We start from the raw sequence: 20,427 nt of genomic DNA, 5'->3' as shown, positions 1-20,427 counted from the left end.
CAGTATCTCAGACTGTACATTTTGTTCATTAACTGTACAACAATATTTGATACTATCAATTAGATTGTGCTTCTCCAGTATATAGGGAAGTTTAACTCTCCTGACAAGTTCATCAGGAACTAAAATCTAGCTCCGTAACAACAGCTTGGTCTTTAATATTACTTTTCCAAGCATGAGAAACACTATAGATTAAGAGTCTTAGGTATAATCAGCCCATCTTTTGTAAGGATATATGACAGTGTAATAAGAGGCAACATATGGTTCTGCAAATAGAAGTTGCTATGGGGAACACAGAAAGGTATCATCAGTCTACTCAGAGATGATGTTTCCCATTACTTACTTTGAAAGCATTAAGATACCCAGAGAAACAAAAATTACATATTTATATAGTGCATTATTGTTTACCAAGCACTTTCACATAGCATCTGTGATCTGTTGTCATTCTTACAGCAAGTCTGAAAAGTAGGTACCTAAAAAAGAGTATTTTCTCCATTTAGAGTTAAAGACACTGAGAGTAAGAAAAGTTAATACCTTTCCCAAGACCAATGTGAATGTAATATTTACAATATAGCAATATATGAAAATAGAAGAGCACGTTATTAGGAGGAAAAGCATAAACAAGAAACTTAAATTACTGGCCTTTCACTTTTTTATTTCAAAGTTTTTAGGAAGTGAATATCTACTTCCATTAAAAATCAAAACACTGTTAGTAAATATACATTTAGTGAGTAAATGAGAATTTAATCTCTTACCCTTATTCAGCAAAAAAATCGCTTAGGGAAATGCATCATCATTATTATTCTCTTGGTAAACTAAGAAAATTAAGTCAATTTATGAGGCAGAATATGCCCAATGTCAACTAAGTCTCCCTTGGCGCTGGAGGTTGAAGTTAGGCACCTCATGCAAGTTGAGCTGTTACATAATCACATGTACAATGCACATATTGAATTGGTGCCAAGGTAAAGAGATGACCCACATTTCAACCCCTAACATCTGAAACGACATCATGTTGGTTGAGACATTACACACTGCAAGGAAATAAATTACTCATCTTTTGGCAGGGCATTTTGTGCCACAGAGAACTAAGTTTCTAAAGGGCACCTTGGTAGTATGAAAGGAGGATTTAAGAAGTTTCCAAAGAGAGGTATAAACCCCTAAAGATCTCCAGCCCATCAGCCAGCTGGCTGTGTCTATGTGACAACAGAACACGGGAGTTGTTTGAAGATTTGGACTCAGGCTTACTGTGGAGCTCAGAGGTCATCTAGACCATTTGTGTCAAAAATCAATTACCTAGAGTACATGGTCTCTTCTGCCCAAAGACCTGGTTTAATTCTTGACCGATTTTCCCTTCAAAACTCCAGAACTGCTTTATGCTCATGACCCAATTATGACACAAATCATTCATTACTACCCACTCTGATTCCATTTCCCATCCCTGAAGTTATCCATGTCTGCGTCTTGCCCTTAACGGTATTTCTGGAACTTTATTATCCAAGGGAAGAAAAAGTAAACTTAGGCTATTTGTTTGAAATTATTGATGATGATTCTGCTGAAAGTGTCAGTGGCCTTTAGTTGTTAAATAACTCAAGAAGATGAGGACCCAAGGTTGTTGTTCCTTTCTCCTCTACCTGAATTCTTCAATGTGACCTTTTAGAGCAGTTAGTGAATGACAATGTGTACTGCCCTGAATGTTACTATATAGTAGTATCTAAGGAAACTGTTTCTAGAATTTTTTTTTCTTTGAGATAGACTCTTGCTCTGTTGCCCTGGCTAGAGTGCAGTGGCATCATTGTAGCTCACTGCAACCTCAAACTCCTCAAGTGATCCTCCTGCCTCAGCTGGGAGTATAGGCACACACCACCGTGCCTTGCTAATTTTTCTAATTTTGGTAGAGACAGGGTGTCGCTCGGTCTGAGGCTGGTCTCAAACTCCTGAGCTCAAGCAATCCTCCTGCCTAGGTCTCACACAGTGCTAGAATTACAGGTGTGAGCCACCAGGCCCAGCTGAAATTTTTTTTTAACTTTCGATAATCAGGCTAAAGATCTAAGAACATCCCTTTGGCTACTCATTTTACATTTGCTCTGGAAAGCTACATATCACTGCATGACTCAAGCCAAAGGAATGAGTTCCATGTGGGGACCAAATTTCTAGCCAAAATATCTAAGTATATCTTTTTTTTTTTCCTAAATAGTTAAATAGCTCTTACAAAGATCAAGATACATTCACAATCCACAGTGAATATAATGAAAATTCTTAGAAGTAGGTTTAATTATTTTTTTTTCCAGACATGCTACTTGAATGTGTTCTGAGGTAGATGAAAGGATTAGCTATCAAACATTGATTCCACTACTTGATGAGATTTTTCAAAATGCTTCTCACTCCATTTTAGGGCATCTTCTAAGCTATCTCTCTACCATCTTTCTTTACTGTGTTTGCTGAATGAGTGTTGGCCCAGAGTCTTTCTCGAGGAGAATTTGTCAAGGTGAAGTTCATTACATTCCACCCTAACAACACCTGTAGGCAGGCCCACTTTTCCACATACTTGCAACATTCTTCCTTCATCACCATTAAAAATGTCATTTATTTTGAATGAGAAAATTGTAAAATTTACTGAGAATGAGAACCTCTTGAATTCACATGTAAATTTTTAAAAACATGAGCGTATACTTCTGGCCAGTGAAAGATGGCTGTGAAGGGCGGTCTGGCTGAGGAGAGGGTGGGTGGCTGGTTAGGAATCTGCTCGTCTAGAGTGTGGTAAGTTTTTTGTTTTTGTTGCTGTCCTGGCATGAAATGGATTCACATAGGTTAAAATAAAGAATCCAGGCAGTTATCAAGCTGAAGAAACTGTTGCTAAGGAATTCTGGTTTGTATTCATCGGAGTGGTAGTTTTCCAGGGAAAGGACTATCGTGAACTCTCTTTTGTGAGATAGAAAGATTTCAGGAAACTAGCACTAGCCTGTCGGGATGAAGTAAAAGCTTTACCTCTGAATTCAGTCTTTTGGACCATTTTAGCGTCCACCTTTTACAGGCAATGTTGCCAACTCCTTGGTTAACTAAAGCTAGACTCTTAAAGAGTAGAGCCTGATTGTCATGGTCTGAGGTCAGGTCACAGCTTACCTCTTTTTCCAAAAAGCTACAAGAGTATATTCCTCCCTGGTGGTATGAAGATTTGCAAAAGGAAAAAACCTGGCAGAAAGAAAGCAGAGACTGTTATGGGAAATCAAACTTACTTCCTTGGATGTTAACGTAGAATTCTATTAAAGTTTTATGATTTCAGTTATGCTTCTAGCACCAAGATCTGTAAGAAGATGGCTGGGGGGGGGGAGGCTGCCCTCAAAATTGAGGAGGGAGTAGCCCTCTGTCTTCCCATGTTAGCCTCCAAGTGCCCTTGGCTCTTTTGCTACATTTTCTACTACTCCTTCCTGAAGTGTTTAGAATTTCTTTCCATACTCCTTATGCGTGCCGTCCAAATGGAGATGTCTACCTCATTTCCCACGGCTGAACTCTTTTTAAAAGAGATATTTTGTCCTGAAGGAATTTGGGTATAATGTTTATTGCCAGACTGACTTAAATTCACGGGAAAAGGGCAAGTTATTACAAATAGTATAATAAAAGAACCTATTATGAGAATCCTGTTCTGATTCAAAATGGAAATGTAGCTCAAAGCTAAATTTACCACATTTCTATTATAAATATAATACCTGAGAATTTAAAACATATTCATTTCTAAGAATTCTAAGTTCTTAAGCTTATTATCTGATTTTTGTCCCCATAGTATCACAGTTCATAGTAGAAGATGGAGCATTTACATGACTTTTACTCTATCACTTAATTTTAGAGGAGATGTATCAGATTTTAAATCCAATTTACGTATGTACCAGTGTCTCTTAAACTTATTAGGTCCTTATATATTTATAGGTAAATGTGGTTGCTTAAAATAGGCAGTATCATCTAATGTTAGATAATAATTCAGGGTAGCACTATACAATCTAAAAAATTGTTTTATTAAGTCAGTTTTATCTTTAACCTCATCCTCTCTGTGGTCAGCAGCTGATCCTCAAAATAATTCATATTTTAGCACCCAAGAAGGCTGAAAAAGTGAATCTGTGACCTAGCTCTCTTCCAATGTCCTTGAAACACCGGACACAACCTTTGAAATTTTTCTTCCAGTGTATATGACATGTATAAAAACTACTGGGTGTTACAGAAGAATAATAGAGTATTAAGGAAAGCAACATCTAGCAAATTTTCCTTCTACCCTCAACTAAAAGAAAATCATTTGCTCAATGTGAGGCCCTATAGTGAGTAATACCTGGATTATTGCCCAAGAACAAAAGTCCTTAATTGAGGTTTATAATCTTTTCCAGGTCTAATACATGATTCTGTTAAAAAAAATTGCTTAAGAATACACAGTTACCTATATTTTTAGCTGTGTGATAAAAATACCTCCCAGAACAAATTCTAGAAATTCTGACTTGTTAAAGGAAAATTGAGTAAACCTAAAGCAATGGGCTTCCTCCTCTGGAACTGTCGTCCCTTCATCCATAACATCTAGCGACCTCACCTCAGGCTTCCTTCCCTCCACTCTTCTGTATAACTGCTACCACCTCCTCAAAACTTAAAAAGATCTAGTAACCAATTCAAGTTATTTATATACTTTTGCTTATTCACATTACTGGTGGTATAAAGTGGATTTGCTTATTAAACTTACTCAATTATGCAAGCCCTAGATCCCCTAAAACGCCCTCTCTTAAGTGGATATACTCCTTAGGATAGTATATTACTAGAGAAGTTCCTAACTTATCTGCATGCTTTTCAGAAACTTTCACCTTAAATGTATTTTCATTGTATTCCTTTCGTCCATTAATTTATGTACCACTCACACCTGTTTTTAACCTCCTATCTCAAACATATTGATCACATTAGAGTGTACATACAAGCATTCAATTAATAGGAGATTGATCATGGTTACCATTCATTCAGTCAATAAACGTTCATCAAAAAATTCCTATGTAACTTCTAGCATCGTTTCTGGGATGACCAATGTAGCACTGAATAGACAAATATACCTGTTCTCTTGGATCTTATGTGCTAGGAAGAGACACTCAGGCAAATAAATCAGTAATACAAGAATATCAGGCACTGATGAGTGCTATGAAAAAAATATGTGAAAGGGAGTGAGTAGAGGCTAAAATTTAAAAAAAAAAAACAAAACAACAACTTAAGGGTTGAATATGGCCTCTCTGAGGAGTTAACAGTTGGTCTGAGACCTGAGCGATAGGTAGGAACCTGTTATGAGAAGATGTAGAAGAAGAGCGTTCAGCATGGTATTGGGTAGCAGTGAGCTTGATATATTGTGAAACAGAAGAAAGGTGAGTGTGGCTTGAGGGTCCTGATGAGGAGGACCTGTGTTCAGAACATCTGGGGTGTGAGATGCTGCTATGTGGAGATACAGCCAAGTGAAGGTGTCCTGTAGGCAATATGGGTTGGAATCCTGGTGGTGTTGGGGAGAGGAGGGAACAAGACCAAACACAAAATATCAGTATATGAGACTTATATTTCAGGAGTAATATTACCTACTGGGACAGTGTAGCCATAAAAGAGATGGAAACCTGGGACTGAGTGACAGATATGTCAACCTTTAAAGAAGCAGGCCAGGTGTGGTGGCTCACATCCCAGCACTTTGGGGGAGACCAAGGTGGGAGGATCATTTGGGCTTAGGAGTTCGAGGTTGCACAGAGCTATTATCATGCCACCGCATTCTAGCTTAGGTGACAGAGTGAGGCCCTGTCTCTAAAAAAAAAAAAAAAAAAAAAAAAAAAAAAAAAGTATACGGAAGAATCTACTTAGGAGATCAAGAAGCCAAGAAGGAATCCCTAGGAAATTAGAATTGGGGAAAAATGGCATCAGGAATGAGGAAATGTTGATTGTGTAGAATGTTGCTGAGAGGTCTAATAAAATAGCAGTGACAACCCAGCCATATGGGAGTCACTGTGATTCTCACAGGAGCAGTCACGGTGAGTCATGGTTGTGGATAGCAGCCTAATTTGGAGTGGGCTGAGAAGGGAAAATATGAGAAAAAGTGGAGACAGCTAAAGTTAACCATTTCAAAGTGTTTTTATTGTGAAAGGAAATGAAGAAGTTGAAACTGGAAGAAGATTGGAGGTTAAGGAAGGAATTTTTGTTTTTTAAAGAGTTATTAGAATATGCTTATAAGGTAATGTGAATAATGGAGATAGAGAAGCAGAAGATACAGGATGAGGCCATGAGGAGGGGGTTAAAATGCAGGAGCAAATTCCCTAAAAAATTAAAAGTAATTGGCTTCCAAAGCACAAGTGACACAGTTTTTGATAGGCACAAGGAGTGGCTATAAATATGAAGACTATTTCCCATTATGGTAACATTTCTGTGTTAAAATGTTGAGAAACTTAAGTAAGCCAGGTGACTTTGCTGACTTGAGGCCATGTTTAACCTGCAAAAATACCACTTTTCTATGACCCAGCCTAATATACTGGGAATATAAGTATAACATACATATGTAAAATAGCTCAGCATACACAAATTGAAGCATGATGAACTTATGGGTGTTTCCAATTCTCTCTTTTTCTAAATTTATGGAAATTTTTAAGTATAATTTTAAGACAAATAAGGGAAATATTAAATACCTCTTGAATGAATGTTGCTTTTTTCAGCTTGGTTTTTAGGTTAAGTCATAATGAATGCTGAAAAGAGCAAGCAAAGACAGGATCCGATCCATGTAGTTATTCTAGCTTTATCTAAGGCTTTGTGTTCTAACAGATTAAAATTCTGACTACATACTGCAAGATTCCTTTCCTTAAGATCTTTGTCTCTTCCAAAGCTCAAGTGACTTAGATGTAAAACATTTTAAATTAAAATGAATTCATGTATTTTGTAAGATGTATCTTTAAAAATGCATCAACTGGCTTAAATATTTATATTTTCTTTTATCACAGGCTTATTTATATTTATTTTCCACTGTGCTATGAAGGAGAATGTTCAGAAACAATGGAGGCGGCATCTCTGCTGTGGTAGATTCCGGTTAGCAGACAACTCAGGTAAAGGGGCATGTTGTTGATGGGGCTTTATGTCTAAAAGTAGTTGGAAATGTTTGTCATTCAGTCTTCTATTTTGAGAGCAACCAAACCCTAATTGTAGCAAGTTATAAAAGTGAAGCATATGAAGAGAACCTTAGTTGAAATCTTAGAATATTAGGCCTAGAAGAGATCTGAGAACTTTGGACCCATCCCTTCTATTCTGCAGAGGAAAAGTGATGAATTCAAGCAGATTAAATGAGTTGCCCAAAATTTAGTATCTAACTTAACGACATGGATATCCAGAGGTTCCACTATTCCAGACTCATCTTTCTATGTTTTTGAGATCCTTAATTACGTTATGATGCAAAGAGATTTTTCTAACTGTAAAAAATATCCAAAGAGAAATATTACTTTTTCTTTTATTTCTTTCTTATCATCAGTGGTTACTTCTCACCCTTAGGATACTGAAGTGGGATTTTAAGCAGTATATATATTAATACAAAGTCAAAGTAAGAAAGTTTTCTTTGTCTTCAGTTTATTATTGTTTACATGTCTGCCTCTTCTCTGGGCATATCAGAAAATCAAATGCCCCAGATCAATGAAATAATGCAAGGATGATTTTTCAGGGCACAACATATTTCCCATAAAGCAGATTGATAGAATGATGTCATTTCTTTCAGATTGGAGTAAAACAGCTACCAATATCATCAAGAAAAGTTCTGATAATCTAGGAAAATCTTTGTCTTCAAGCTCCATTGGTTCCAACTCAACCTATCTTACATCCAAATCTAAATCCAGCTCTACCACCTATTTCAAAAGGAATAGCCACACTGGTGAGTCACTCTGGTCATGATAAAGATGTCCTCAAGTAGAGTTCTCATTGCATTTTCATTGCAAAAATTTCCCTATCATGAAGAGTGACAGAACACAGTGCCTGATAGAGTGCTTATTTTAGATTTATGAAAATAAAAATCTGTTTGAAGACCTTATCCAACACTTTATAAATACTTTGTCCTTTTTAAAATCATACAACCCAAACTATATCTACATAACTGTAATATCACTAACTCTGAATGTCAGTGAAGTGATTCAAAATTTAGTTTTATTTAAAAATTATGGTATTTTGTTTAAATAGCTATATCTTTTTATTTTAAAAATATGAAAATTGAATTGCAGATTATTTTAGTATAGTATGAAATTTACTTGACAAGTTGTCATGGGAACAAGAAGAAATATCATCTAGGATGTATATTTTATTTGAAACTTAATTCTTTAACTATTGGAAGTGTTATTGGCACCTGTTCTGTAAATATGAAAGATTTAAATCACTGATTAAATATGAAAGAATATAAAACATAATATTTGGAAAGCAATACAGGGCTTTGGTCATATCCTGTATTTTCATGATATTTACAATGACTACACATTCTGTCACTGAGCATGTATATGAACAATCCTGATGACAACATGGAAATAAAGAATATTTTAAGCAGTGGTGTGTGCCTGTAGTTCCAGCTACCTGGGAGGCCGAGGTGGGAGAAACCCTTGAGGCCAGGAGTTGAAGGCTGAGTGAGATATGATCATGTAATAGCCACGACACTCCAGCTTAAGCAACATAGCGAAGAACTTGTCTCAAAAATATATATATTTTTTGCAGTACTTGATAATCAGGGAGTGATGTGAAAAAGGTGTAACCTTTTGATAATTTCAAAGGGAAATAATAGAATTGCTACTTTTAAATACTAATTAAACCCTTGGCAGACAGCTTTCACACTTAGCACACAGCACTTTCCTAATTAAAGATGATTCTAAAAGGATAATGGAAATAATTTTTTACTTTTTTTAGCTATTAAACATGAGCAGAGGTGAATGACAGGAGATTAATACTTAGCTTTTTGCAAATAGGCAGTAAGGTGTGTGATGTGTCTGTAATTGTTCATATTGCAAACACTTGAATTACAAATGACTCTTGTGTACATTTCAATCCTTACACACGTCCCTGCTTGCCCCACTGGAGTGGCCACTGCCTGGGATTCATGACAGTACTGTGGAAAAAAGTTAGAGTGTTTAGAGAGTTTGTTAATTCTAAAATTAATTAAAGAGATCTAAGAATTCAGAGCAATTTAGGACAGCAGTTCTTAAAGCTTCTTGGACTCAAGGATATTTTCAGGGGGAATTGAATGAAAGCTGTGGATGCTATTCAGAATGAGGTGCAGACTTTGAGTCATCTACACAATTTTGCCTAAAATTAAATGATCTGTGCACCCCAGCTGGAGAATTCCTGTGTAAGGAAATTGATGACGTCGTATAGTCTTAGATTATTCTACCTAATTGGTAGTTCCCTGGCACAAAATATCTTTTACTGATAATGAATTATTTTTTCACTTTATTTAGCCAAACTTAAAATTACTCACTTTACCTTCCCTTCTTAAATGCAAATAATTAATGCATTATCAGTCAGTTGTGAATGAATAGGTATTGGACCAATTGAATTACTTTCCTCTCAACACAGCTGAGAATAGCTAACCTGAAGAAATGCCACTCTTAAATGGGGAAAGAAGAAAACAAGGTAGATAAATTAGGATGTGTGGAGCACTTGGGAAGTATTAAGGAAATAAAGGGCTGTAGGATCCTGGGGGGAACTGAGAGATAAAAGAGACTGTACAGAAATGGAGGTACCAAAGGCAGACTTTACTATTTTAAAATGTTGTGTGTTTTTTGTTTTGTTTTTTGTTTTTTAAGGCATGCATTACTATTTTTGTTTCCCTTAACAACAACAACAAAAAAACCCCTTGGAACTAAATGAGTTCTTGTCAACTAACAAGAGAATTTAGTTGTATGGCATTACTTCTATGGCATAATAAATTCTGGTTTCTAATCAACTGACTTCAAATAGCCTTTGTCTACTCAGTGAGTTCTCAGTGGGACAACTGATATACAGGGGATCACTCAGAGTATGCAGAAAGTCACTGTATATCATCATGAATATCTAGTTGGTTTATTTCTTGGAATTGATCTAGACATTCATATGTTTATGGTATAGATAATGTCTCCTAAGAGCATTCCTTCAACAAAAGTGGATCATTCAGGTAAACTTTTATTGCTTTTTTGAATGCATGACTTTTTTTTTGCAAGGTAATAAGAGAATATGTGCATGGATTAAGCTAAGATTCTTGCTGCACCAGCAAAATGGCTTGCTCTTTGCAATACTTTTCCACTAGCACAATGACATTCTTGCATTGAGCTGAAATTTCTGAAATTCGGAATGATAGTGTGCTGTGCTGTTTCTTCTCTGCATGGGGTGTCTGCAAGCTGCTCCTTCTAGGAAATGTACCATGGTCTGGAGTGAGTGGGTCACATATCATGTAAAGTAATGACAAAAAGCAGTACTCGAGAGAGATTTATTATAGAGGGGACATGAAATTCTTTACTTTCCCACTACTCTTATGGATTACTGGATATGTCATGGTACATTCATAGAAGTCATATAAGTGAAGTTGTCAATTCCAAGCCTGCTTTGTGAAGATTTCTATCTGCTTGAAATTTCAGCATAGGTCAGATAATAAATAGTTCATTTCCCTAGCCCCTGGTTTTCAGACTTGCAGCTATAATCAAAATCTATATTACCCATAACGTAATATCTAATGAGAAGACTGGGAATGGCAATATATATTAAAATACAACCCTCGTTCAGAATTTTACTTTATTACACTGTGAAGACCCATCAGATTAGATCACATCTTTGGAATAGAGCTGATTGAAATCTCTGAAAGTTCATGCCCCTGGGAATTACCAGAGAAGCAGGGTGAATATATATCCTTGACATTTCTCTGAGAATGTGTGGTCTTCTAAAAATATAAAGTACAACTTATTTGCTATTGATATTTATGTCAATAGAAAAATCCCCACCAGAAAACCAATGGCTAGTGAATATATGGACTAAAAGGAAGCAGAGAATCGGTCAGCTTGCTAAGAGCCATATGGGGTGGGGTTATGGGGTGGGGGTCGTTCTACCATGCTTCAGTCTGCCCATTCTCTCCATGAGCCACCCATTCTTCTTTCCCGTGTCCTTTAGTGTGGGATGAGAGTGCCATTTCTATTTCAGCATTCATTTTATTTAGTGTCTGCTCCAACATAATACAACAGTTGAGTAATTTGAACAGTTTCTAAAGACAACAGCATGATGATGGCTTTTACCGATTATCGATGGATTTTGTATCTTATGTCACGTGCTGGGTCCACCCTATTCAAACACAGAAAGCCTGAAGTGAACATTCCAATTTCAGAGCCATGATTTCTAAAAGCAGTTTTTCAGGATAGAGTTTTTGCCTCTTCCATAGTGCATAGAGAAAATACTACTGTAGGGAACTGAATACTTTGTTGTTCATATTTTCTTCCTTCTTAGTATAAAATCTCTATCATTTTGTTAATTTGAGGGTAGCATTTTTATCCAAAGTCTATTGGGAAAGGGAGGTACTTACAAGGTATTCATAGATACATGAAGACCACCATATGTGTTTATAGATAATAGAGCTTAAGCACTATCTGATCCAATTTTAGAAAGTTTTTAGGTCTAGGAAAATAATATTTAAATATATGATATTGAAAAATTCAGAACAGAAATTTGTTTAGCAGTCCTTTATTACTGTTAATTGCTCTGATATTACTGCTATCAGCAATAACATCATTCTGAAACTCTAGCATAATTAATAAAAACAAATAATTTTCTATTAAGATATTGCTTATAAAGAGAATTTTGATTTCTATAATTAAAAGAAAAAATCATAAAGGATGCCTTTATGCTGTATTCTAATCATTTAACAAGCTAAAACCCACAGGAAAATTGTGTTCAAAGTACCTTTTATGTTTATTTTCATTTAATTTAATTCTCTAAAATCCTTTAGTTTTATAAAAAATTTCATTATCAAAAATGTCAAACATATATGAAAAGTAGAGAGGATACTGTAATGAATCCCCTCTACCCAACTAATAGCCAATCATGTGCCCCAACCCATTTTCCCCTCCCTACATTATTTGGAAAACATATCTCAAATATCAGTTCTTCCCTAAATATTGCAGCACATTTCAATTCCTTTATTACATAATCTGGTACTTCTTCTGAGCATTTGGTGCACATATATTTTAAAGTGGTTTTCTGATTATTTTATTCATTGGCTTTTTGAAAAACGCCACTTACAAGAATATTTCTTATTTAAAAAAAACATAATACAAATTGCTAGAAGGCAAATTGACATTCAGTGACTATATATATATAAACATGAAATTTTAGTGCTGCCTATTACCCAATCTAAGAAAGAGCTAGAGCAAGCTCCATGTCCTTTGTGTACTTGGTTAATAGGCAAAACAGAGTGTACAGTGGGGTGGTCCTTGGGCATGTCTCCAGCTCATCTTGCAGCCTAATTTCTTGTATCGTTTCTTGCAGGCAGCACTTCTATGGACAAGTCCTTGTCAAAACTGACCCATGCTGATGGAGAACAAACATCAATCATCCCTGTCCATCAGGTCATTGATAAGGTTAAGGGTTACTGCAACGCTCATTCCGATAACTTCTATAAAAATATTATTATGTCAGACACCTTCAGCCACAGCACAAAGTTTTAATGTCTTTAATGTAAGAAAAAGGAATCAGTCTACAGAAACATGAAGATCAGCAAGCTGTGAAAACTACAACTAGCAGATGTAAATGTGCTATTACCTAGGTAACTGCATATATATGAGGAATGTATTTTGTTAAGAAGGCTTTTGTGAAATTCAGAATTTATCTTTTCAGTATATTTCTTCCCTGGGGGAGTTTCCATCATCACCAAAACTTCAGTGCTGAGAGCAGTATGACTCAGTGGCCACAGGAGACATGATTTTTTAAATATATAATTAAATCAGACTAATCAGAACTCGGGGGGAGACATCAAAATTAACAGGGGCGGGGTGCAAAGCTAAGGACAAACCTTAGTTTAGAGCCCATTTAGACGCCACCTAATAGTTCTGGATGTGCCCATTTTCTACATCATCTTTCTTAACAATAAAAAGCCTGCTAATATTTATAACTATTTTGGATGCCCCCAAGTCTCATCCCAGGGCTATTTTCTATGAGTGCAGTAGCACTTTCTCATTTTTGATGAAATTTCAACCATAGATAGAATGTTTAATGTTTGATCCAAAGTTTAAAAAAGGTTTTTTATTTCTTTTATATCAAAATGTTTAACCTTCAGAACCATAACATGCTTATGAAAGAAAGTTTTCCCAAATTTTGACCTGGTTAATGTGAGGCTATGTCAATTTCTAATATTTTACTTACTGTATTCAAATCACAAGGCTAAAGCAGCATCATTAGTATAATTTAATCCCATACATTTGAGTCAAGTTAGTGTAGATGTACCTTCAGTGTGGGCCTCCTAGCAGTTGTTTAGGAATTAATCTGTTTGCTTATGAATACTGAGGCCACAGGCTCAGGGCAGGAAGGAGAATTTCCATTAGGCAAGCTGTGAGCAGTACAAGTTCCCTTTTAGGAGATGCACTATTAAGACAACATGGTCCTGTCCTTGCTCTAGAGACTTCAAGACATTTCCAATCACTCAAAGGAAAGCTTCTTACTTCCCATTATCCAAAGACTATAAAGTGAGGCATATGAATGATTCATAATAATCAATACAATTTATAAACGTGTGGGTTAACAATTGCTAGTCTAAAAATTATTTGTAAGTCCTCTGATTATAGTATATAAGAGCTTGCAGAGATCTGGCAAGGTAGATGGTGTATTATTTATGGATTAGGCTGCTGTATACAAGCCATGCATAAAATTAAGCAGCTTACCTAACTCTCAGACTGTCCTGAGTAATGCCTGCTTGCTTGTGAATGTGTAGAAGACTATGCTTTAATTGTCCTTAGATGATGGAGTCCAATGGATTTTTTTAGAAACTGGTCTCACCGCATGCTATGCTTTTACAATTTGCTCTGGGTTATCTGGGAAGTATCAGGTTCTGGTAGGCAGTGTAAGTGAAAAGAAAATTGGCAGAGGCCAGAAGCTAGCACCTGGAGGCCTTTCCCTCTGCATAAAATGTAGGTAGTTCTCAGGCTATGAGACTTGACATGGGAGGGATTTCAGGCTATGCAGCCACCCAAGGGGCCTCTCACCTTTTGCTGAGCTTCAATCATGAAGCTATTTGCCTGGTTGGAGCAGATGATGAGATAATGAGGTAGTGGATTTTTATTACCATTCCATTTTGCAGCAGCTTGGAACACCATCCTGGGAGACATGAACACTGCCCAACCTGCCTTTCACAGGGGAGGGTTGTATTTAGTAGAAAGGAATAGTGAATCTTAAGGTCACTGAGATTCACTACGTAGAGCCAAAATCATTTTCAACAGGCATATATATTAACAGGCTGCTTATTTTGACAGAGGTTACATATAGATGAAAGTTAATCTTAAATAGTCACTGAATATTCATATACTTTCTCCCCCAAACCTTAGATATTCATGGTAGATTTTAATTAGCGTTCTACTATGAGATTTCTGCCCAAAGTGGTTATTTTAGTTAATAGTAATTAAGATAGAGCTTTAAAAATGGCTTTGCTTTTAATTTCTACTCATATTCATCCAGATCTAGAAAAACCTTTTTTCCCTATGTTTGACAACAGTGTCAGCTCCATTTTAGAAATATTTAATAAAAGGTGAGGAAGAATGAAGAAACTGCTGAATAGAAACATTTGCAAATGGAATTAAAAGACTGAGCCAAATTCTCCCTTCAGCTCTGAGCATGCAGTTCTCACCTTCAGTTAGGCCCCTCTGGGCATAGGGGCAGGAATTTAGTGGGGAGCCAAAAGTTTGGTTAGCCTGTCATTGAGAATGTCAATTCAGACTCTATTTCTGTTTTCATTTTATTTTTTCCCTTTTCCTTTCCTCTTTTTACACTACATTGCATTAGAATTGTAGTCTAGGATCCTGAGATATTTTCTATTCTTGTCACCATTTATTTGCATTGTAAAGATTTCCTTTGTCTATTGTTCGCATAGTGTCTTTTGTATATATTTATTTATTTGAGTTTATAAATGTCAATGTGTTTCGTATCTTAGCTTCATATTGCCTACCTTTGTTTTAATTAACTTTCTATTAGAGAGACTGTATATATTTTTTTCTAAATACTTTGTGAAATAGTTTTCTGTAGCAATACCTTTGAATATGATGAATAAAAGCAACTGTGAGTGCAAATTAGAATTAGTAGTAAGAAGCTACTATAGCTGATTTGCCATTTTACTTAAATGGAAAATGTTCTTCAAATAAATACTTACGTTGTTCATGTCCCAAATTATTCAATTTCTTTATGAGTGAATATTTTTATTTCTGACTCTTAAATAGGAAAAGATTATTTGACAACTGGAAAATAACCTGCCACCAATTAAGCTAGTGACATAGGGCAACTTTGCCAAAACACTTGGAATGAATATATTCCGGAGATCCAGTTCACTGGGGATTAGTGCATTTTGAAGTTCTTAGAATTTCTTAAGATGACTGGTGCAAAGCCAAGCTCTGTGGCAGATTAAAAATAATGCAGGTTTCATTTGGGGGATGTCTTCAGCACCCTCAAAGGGAATTAATTCAGTAACAGGTAGAATTTAGAACTGGGATGTTTTAGAATTTAGAATTGGGATGTTTTTCTCAATGTATAGTTGCTTTTTTCATTGTGGAAGGCGTAGCAAATGACACATTTTAGCCAACTTCACTTGCATGATGAAACAGAACCTCCCCACATCCTTTGACCGTGGTTATTAGAAGTCTTTTCTGCAGAAAGCAAAGGCCCAATGTGGCTCACAGCCCTACTCAGTAAAGTGCATCCCCAGAGTTGTGAGGCACTTTGACAAGTCGCCGCTAAAGCTGGTCTTCTGAGCTGGTCTTCCCAGCTAAACCACGTTAAGAAAACAGACCAACAGTTGCCTTAGGCTCACCTGCAGTCATATATGGGCAGGTGAGTTCAGAGAGCCTGGGGAGGGGTTGTGGGGAGGAGATGTGGAACAATTATGTGATTTGCAGGCTGACCTGTGTTTGTAGCATTTTTGAAATCTGAAGGAATTGAGCTTTAGAAATAGTGTTTTGGAAGCACTGCTGTGTTTTCAGTTGAATAACATTCTACTTCTCTCATGTAAAAACATGAAATCCCTCTCTCTCTCTCTCTCTCCTCCTCTCCCACCTTTCTCCTTGTCCCTCTTTCCTTTTCTCTCTTCCTTTTTCCTTCCTTCCCTTCCTCTTCATTTCAAGGAAGAATAATTAGTGTAACAGTTTTCTTTCTTTTTTGCTTCCCTACAGAAAAATAAGAATAAATGTGAAAAATTTTCAAACATTTGCATTTATATTCTATGGCCAATCCAAAAGGAAAAAAAAAAAAGATGCTTTGTTACCACAGGTAGCTTCAACCTAAATAATCTGAACCTGACAGGGAAAAAAAACAAAACATCCATAAAAATGTTTGTGTGCCAGATGCTGATTTGCTATTTCATATAATTTTTGCCACAGTTCTATGAAGTGTTGTTACTCTAATCTTCCATTTGGAGAAACAGGTGGTTAAAGACAGTAAGTAATCTGCCTGTGGCCACAGAGGCAGCAAGAGCAGGATTCAAATTTAAGTCCATCTGGCTGACTCTGTGTTCATTCTTCTGCATCAGCTTTCCTGGCTGCCTCCTTCAAGGAACCTACAGTCTTTAAAGGAAGACAGTACAAGGACTAAGTCCTGTGAGAGTCAGACAAAGGCTCTAGACTAGCAAAGCAGTAGTGATGATTTGGTCTTTGAAGTTCTAGAATATTCTCATTGGCCTCTCCAGGGGGCAAGGAAAGTTATTCCAGACATGGAGGTTGGAAAGTCCAGGGCAGTGAATGGAAAATAGTTGAGGTTGATTTGATTGCAGTGTGCAGAGAGGGGCAGTGGAGGGATGGGGCCATCTTATGAGGAGCCCGAGGGTCTGGCTGGAGAAGTTTTACCTTATCAGCAGGCACAGGAGAGGCAAAATGTCTTCTGCGCAGTGAAGGGACCCAGTCCTAGTTGGGCTTTAGGAAAGCGACTGTGGGGAGATAATTAGGAAGAAGAGAGACTGGACTTAGAGAGAACAGTGAGGAGCCCCTTGGAGAGGTAGAACATCGAGCCAATTTGGGGATCTGTGCCTGGGGGTCACAGTTCTCAGAGAAGTGGTGGCATTGCCACAAGGCTTTCAAAGCAGCAGTGAGCCCACAGGTCAGTAGGAGCATGCTCACCAAGTTCAGAACAGCAAGGGGTGCCTGGTGGTTTCCAGGTGCCATAGGGTTAGAAGGACCTGTGAAAGCAAGTACGCCTTCGAGAGAAAAAGAAGCTGCTATGTTAAGAAATGTGATGAGAAGGGGAAAAAGAGAGGGGCAAGTTGTTTAAAGGAGTATAAAGGTAAAGTCTCATGAAGTTTCGTTTGTTCATTTGTTTCATGGGTGGAGTACTATATTTGAAGGCAAAACGGAAGGCCCCAGAAGAGAGTGGGTGGTTGATATATAGCTGGGTCCTGAAAGTGAGGGGAGAAGAGATGAGATAAACAGGTAGAAGCATCAGCCCTGGCAAGGAGAAGAGGGCTCTCTCCTCTAAGATGCCAAATAGACTGTAGGAGACATAAAAGAGCAGATATTAGGGAAAGCTTGTTGAGTTTTCTTATTTTTATTGGTAAAATAATTACAGGCTCATTTCACCTGCTGGGAAGGTGTTATTAAGATGGGGACTTGAATAAAATTTAAAAGATTTGAAACGACCTTATAAGGTTGTTTTACAAGGAATGCAAATCCTTGGCTAAACTAGATTAAATAAATAATGTTTGCCCTCAGAGCGGCTTTTGTAAGCATAATGCCAAATCATATCATTAAAGTATTTTTATGTGCTGTGTTTTGAAAAGCTAGTTTGTTTCAAGGTTATAACTAAACAGTTATATATATATATATGAATATATATAATTCATACATATATGAATATTCTCAAGTCTCAAATTTGACTGGTCAGGGATGTATTTTAAATACTTGTATATAAAAGAATGATGAATAATTTTAGATGTAAGATCTTTTGAATCTTTTAAAAATTGCATGTTCTGTTTGGTTTGGCTTATTTTCTTTCTGACTCAATTAAAATGCTTTTTATAAATTCAGATGTCAGTTAGAATAAAATATTTGATAGTCTCATAAATACATTTTCATATTGGTATTAGTACTGTCTGGTTCACACTGTATGAGAAAATAGCAAAAAAATAAAGAGCTTAAATACTCTAGGAGCAAAAGAAAGGTCTCTGGAACACTGGAGTGTTCAGCTTCCTTGGCCTAATACTCGATCAGGTATACTAAGTGCCTCCAACCCTACGTTAATTTTGGGGGTTGCAAAATAAAACAGGAGTTTACTGGCCAGCAGAGCTGATGTGACACATTCTAAACTATTTAAACTCAAAGAATAATTGGCTTATTTATAAAGATCTGAAATGTAATCAATGATGTCCAATTAGAGCTAATAACACATACTGCAAAAAAAATCTATTAAGTACCTGAAATGTCTAAGAAACTTAAATTCGACACCTTACATTGTTTTGATTTCTTATTTCATGTGTGTGTGACTTTTCTACTAAATGATGTGATTGTATTAAGGCTTATTAAGGCATTGGGTTTTGTTTGTAGTCGTCTCTTCCTTAAGCAATAGCATACTGCTTAGCCACGCAACAAGTGCCTGGTTAATGCTTATTAAATTCAATTGAAATTGGTGGTTTACCTGTTCCACTTACATTTTAGAAAAGTAGGTATCAAAGTACCTTGGATTTTAATGGGTTTCCAAAAACATGGACTAGAAATAACAAAGCAAAGAAAAAAAGAAACTGAATTAGCATTATGTCATTCAAGACCCTTTACCCCAATTGCTGTAGGTCATTTTATATGATGCATGCAAATAGGATAAGAACAAAAAGACATCAGTTTGATAGTAACTGTAATTCTTTTAATGGTATTAGAAAAGGAACTAGGCTCAACTCAAGTCTGAGATGAATAAGTAGAAAAACCTGCTTTAGAGCAATTGTCCTGGGAGCTGTTTTATGGTCAAGTTGGCTTCACTATTAGGGTTTAAGGTAAGAGCAGGGAAGGTCCCCATGGAACCCAGCAGCCAGGTGTGCAGCCTGACTTTGGGGATCCGGGACTGGGGGATGATGGTCTTGGTCATCAAGCAGCGTCTCCTATATGTGGCTATGGGTTTTGTTGTTGTTGTTGTTTAAGAGACTTTAGTTTTTTGAAGCAGTTTTAGGTTCACAGCAAAATTGAGAGGAAGGTACAGAGATTCCCCATATACTGCCCCGCCCCCACACAGCCATAGCCACCTTTGTGGAACATTTGTTCCAATTAATGAACCTGCATTGTCACATCATGTGACCTAAAGCCCATAGTTTACATTAAAGTTCACTCTTGGTGGTGTACATTTTTATGAGTTTAGATAAATACATAATAACATGTATCAACCATCATAGTATTAATATTACACAGAGTATTTTCACTGCCCTGAAAGTCCTCTGTGCTCTGCCTATTCATTCATTTCTTTCTCCATCCCCCCATCAATCACTGATCTTTTTACTATCTTCCTAGTTTTTCAGAATGTCTTATGGTTGGAATCATACAATATGTAGCCTTTGCAGATTAGCTTCTTTCACTTAGTAATATGCATTTATTTAGGTTTCCTCCATGTCTTTTCATGGCTTTGTAACTCATTTCTTTTTAGTGTTGAATAATATTCTGTTGTCTGGATGTACTATGGTTTAGTTTCCACTCATCTACTGAAGGACATATCAGTCGCTTCCAAGTTTTGATAATTATGAATAAAGCTACTATGGGCATTGCTGTGCAGGTTTTGTGTAGACGTAAGTTTTTAGCTCCTTTGGGTAAATACCAAGGAATGTAATTGGTGTCTCATATGATAAGACTATGTTTATTGTTTTTAATAAACTGACAAACTGCCTTCCAATGTGGTGATGCTGTCATTTTCATCTTTGCTTTTTTCTGTATCTACAGCAGACTATCTTCCTTTCTAAGGCCTTTAGAAAGGCCGTCATAGCTACATTTCATATGAGGTTTGAAGTTACCATGGTGCCAATCCTGGTCTCCACCCTAAACATGCACTTACAGCTCTGGTTCTCAATACCATATAGTCATTGTTCTGGTATCTCTTAGGTTAAATTTTTGAGAAAGATCCCCAGATTAGCTCAGCTTTTACCAAGTGTCTACCCCTGGTCCAAGAACAGTAGCATGAATATGGCTGACTCAACCACTGAACAGAGAAGGGACAAAGTTGCCAATTCAGACAGGATGCTTCAAGTGTATTCAACAACAATCA

The 20,427-nt window shown here is 36.6% G+C and overlaps 1 protein-coding gene across 4 annotated transcripts in view; it reads left to right on the top strand.

The window, feature by feature from the left end:
- ADGRG6 (adhesion G protein-coupled receptor G6) overlaps nt 1-15,381 on the top strand; it is a 131,452-nt gene extending 116,071 nt beyond the window's left edge. For 2 of the 4 annotated variants that reach the window (XM_076002920.1, XM_020287234.2), the window contains 4 exons: nt 6,975-7,076; nt 7,736-7,888; nt 10,099-10,144; nt 12,499-12,597. In XM_076002920.1, the coding sequence (XP_075859035.1) occupies nt 6,975-7,076; nt 7,736-7,888; nt 10,099-10,112 (269 nt within the window). In that variant the 3' untranslated portion in view covers nt 10,113-10,144; nt 12,499-12,597. Of the gene's footprint in view, nt 1-6,974; nt 7,077-7,735; nt 7,889-10,098; nt 10,145-12,498 lie in introns of all 4 variants that reach the window. The other 2 variants (XM_020287235.2, XM_076002919.1) reach the window with 1 other exon arrangement.
- The last annotated feature ends 5,046 nt before the right edge of the window (nt 15,382-20,427 follow it).

This window comes from Microcebus murinus, chromosome 5 (assembly GCF_040939455.1).
Source record: "Microcebus murinus isolate Inina chromosome 5, M.murinus_Inina_mat1.0, whole genome shotgun sequence".
Lineage (NCBI taxonomy): Eukaryota > Metazoa > Chordata > Mammalia > Primates > Cheirogaleidae > Microcebus > Microcebus murinus.
The sequence above is the reverse complement of the archived record's forward strand: the minus strand, read 5'-3'. Positions and strand labels throughout refer to the sequence as shown.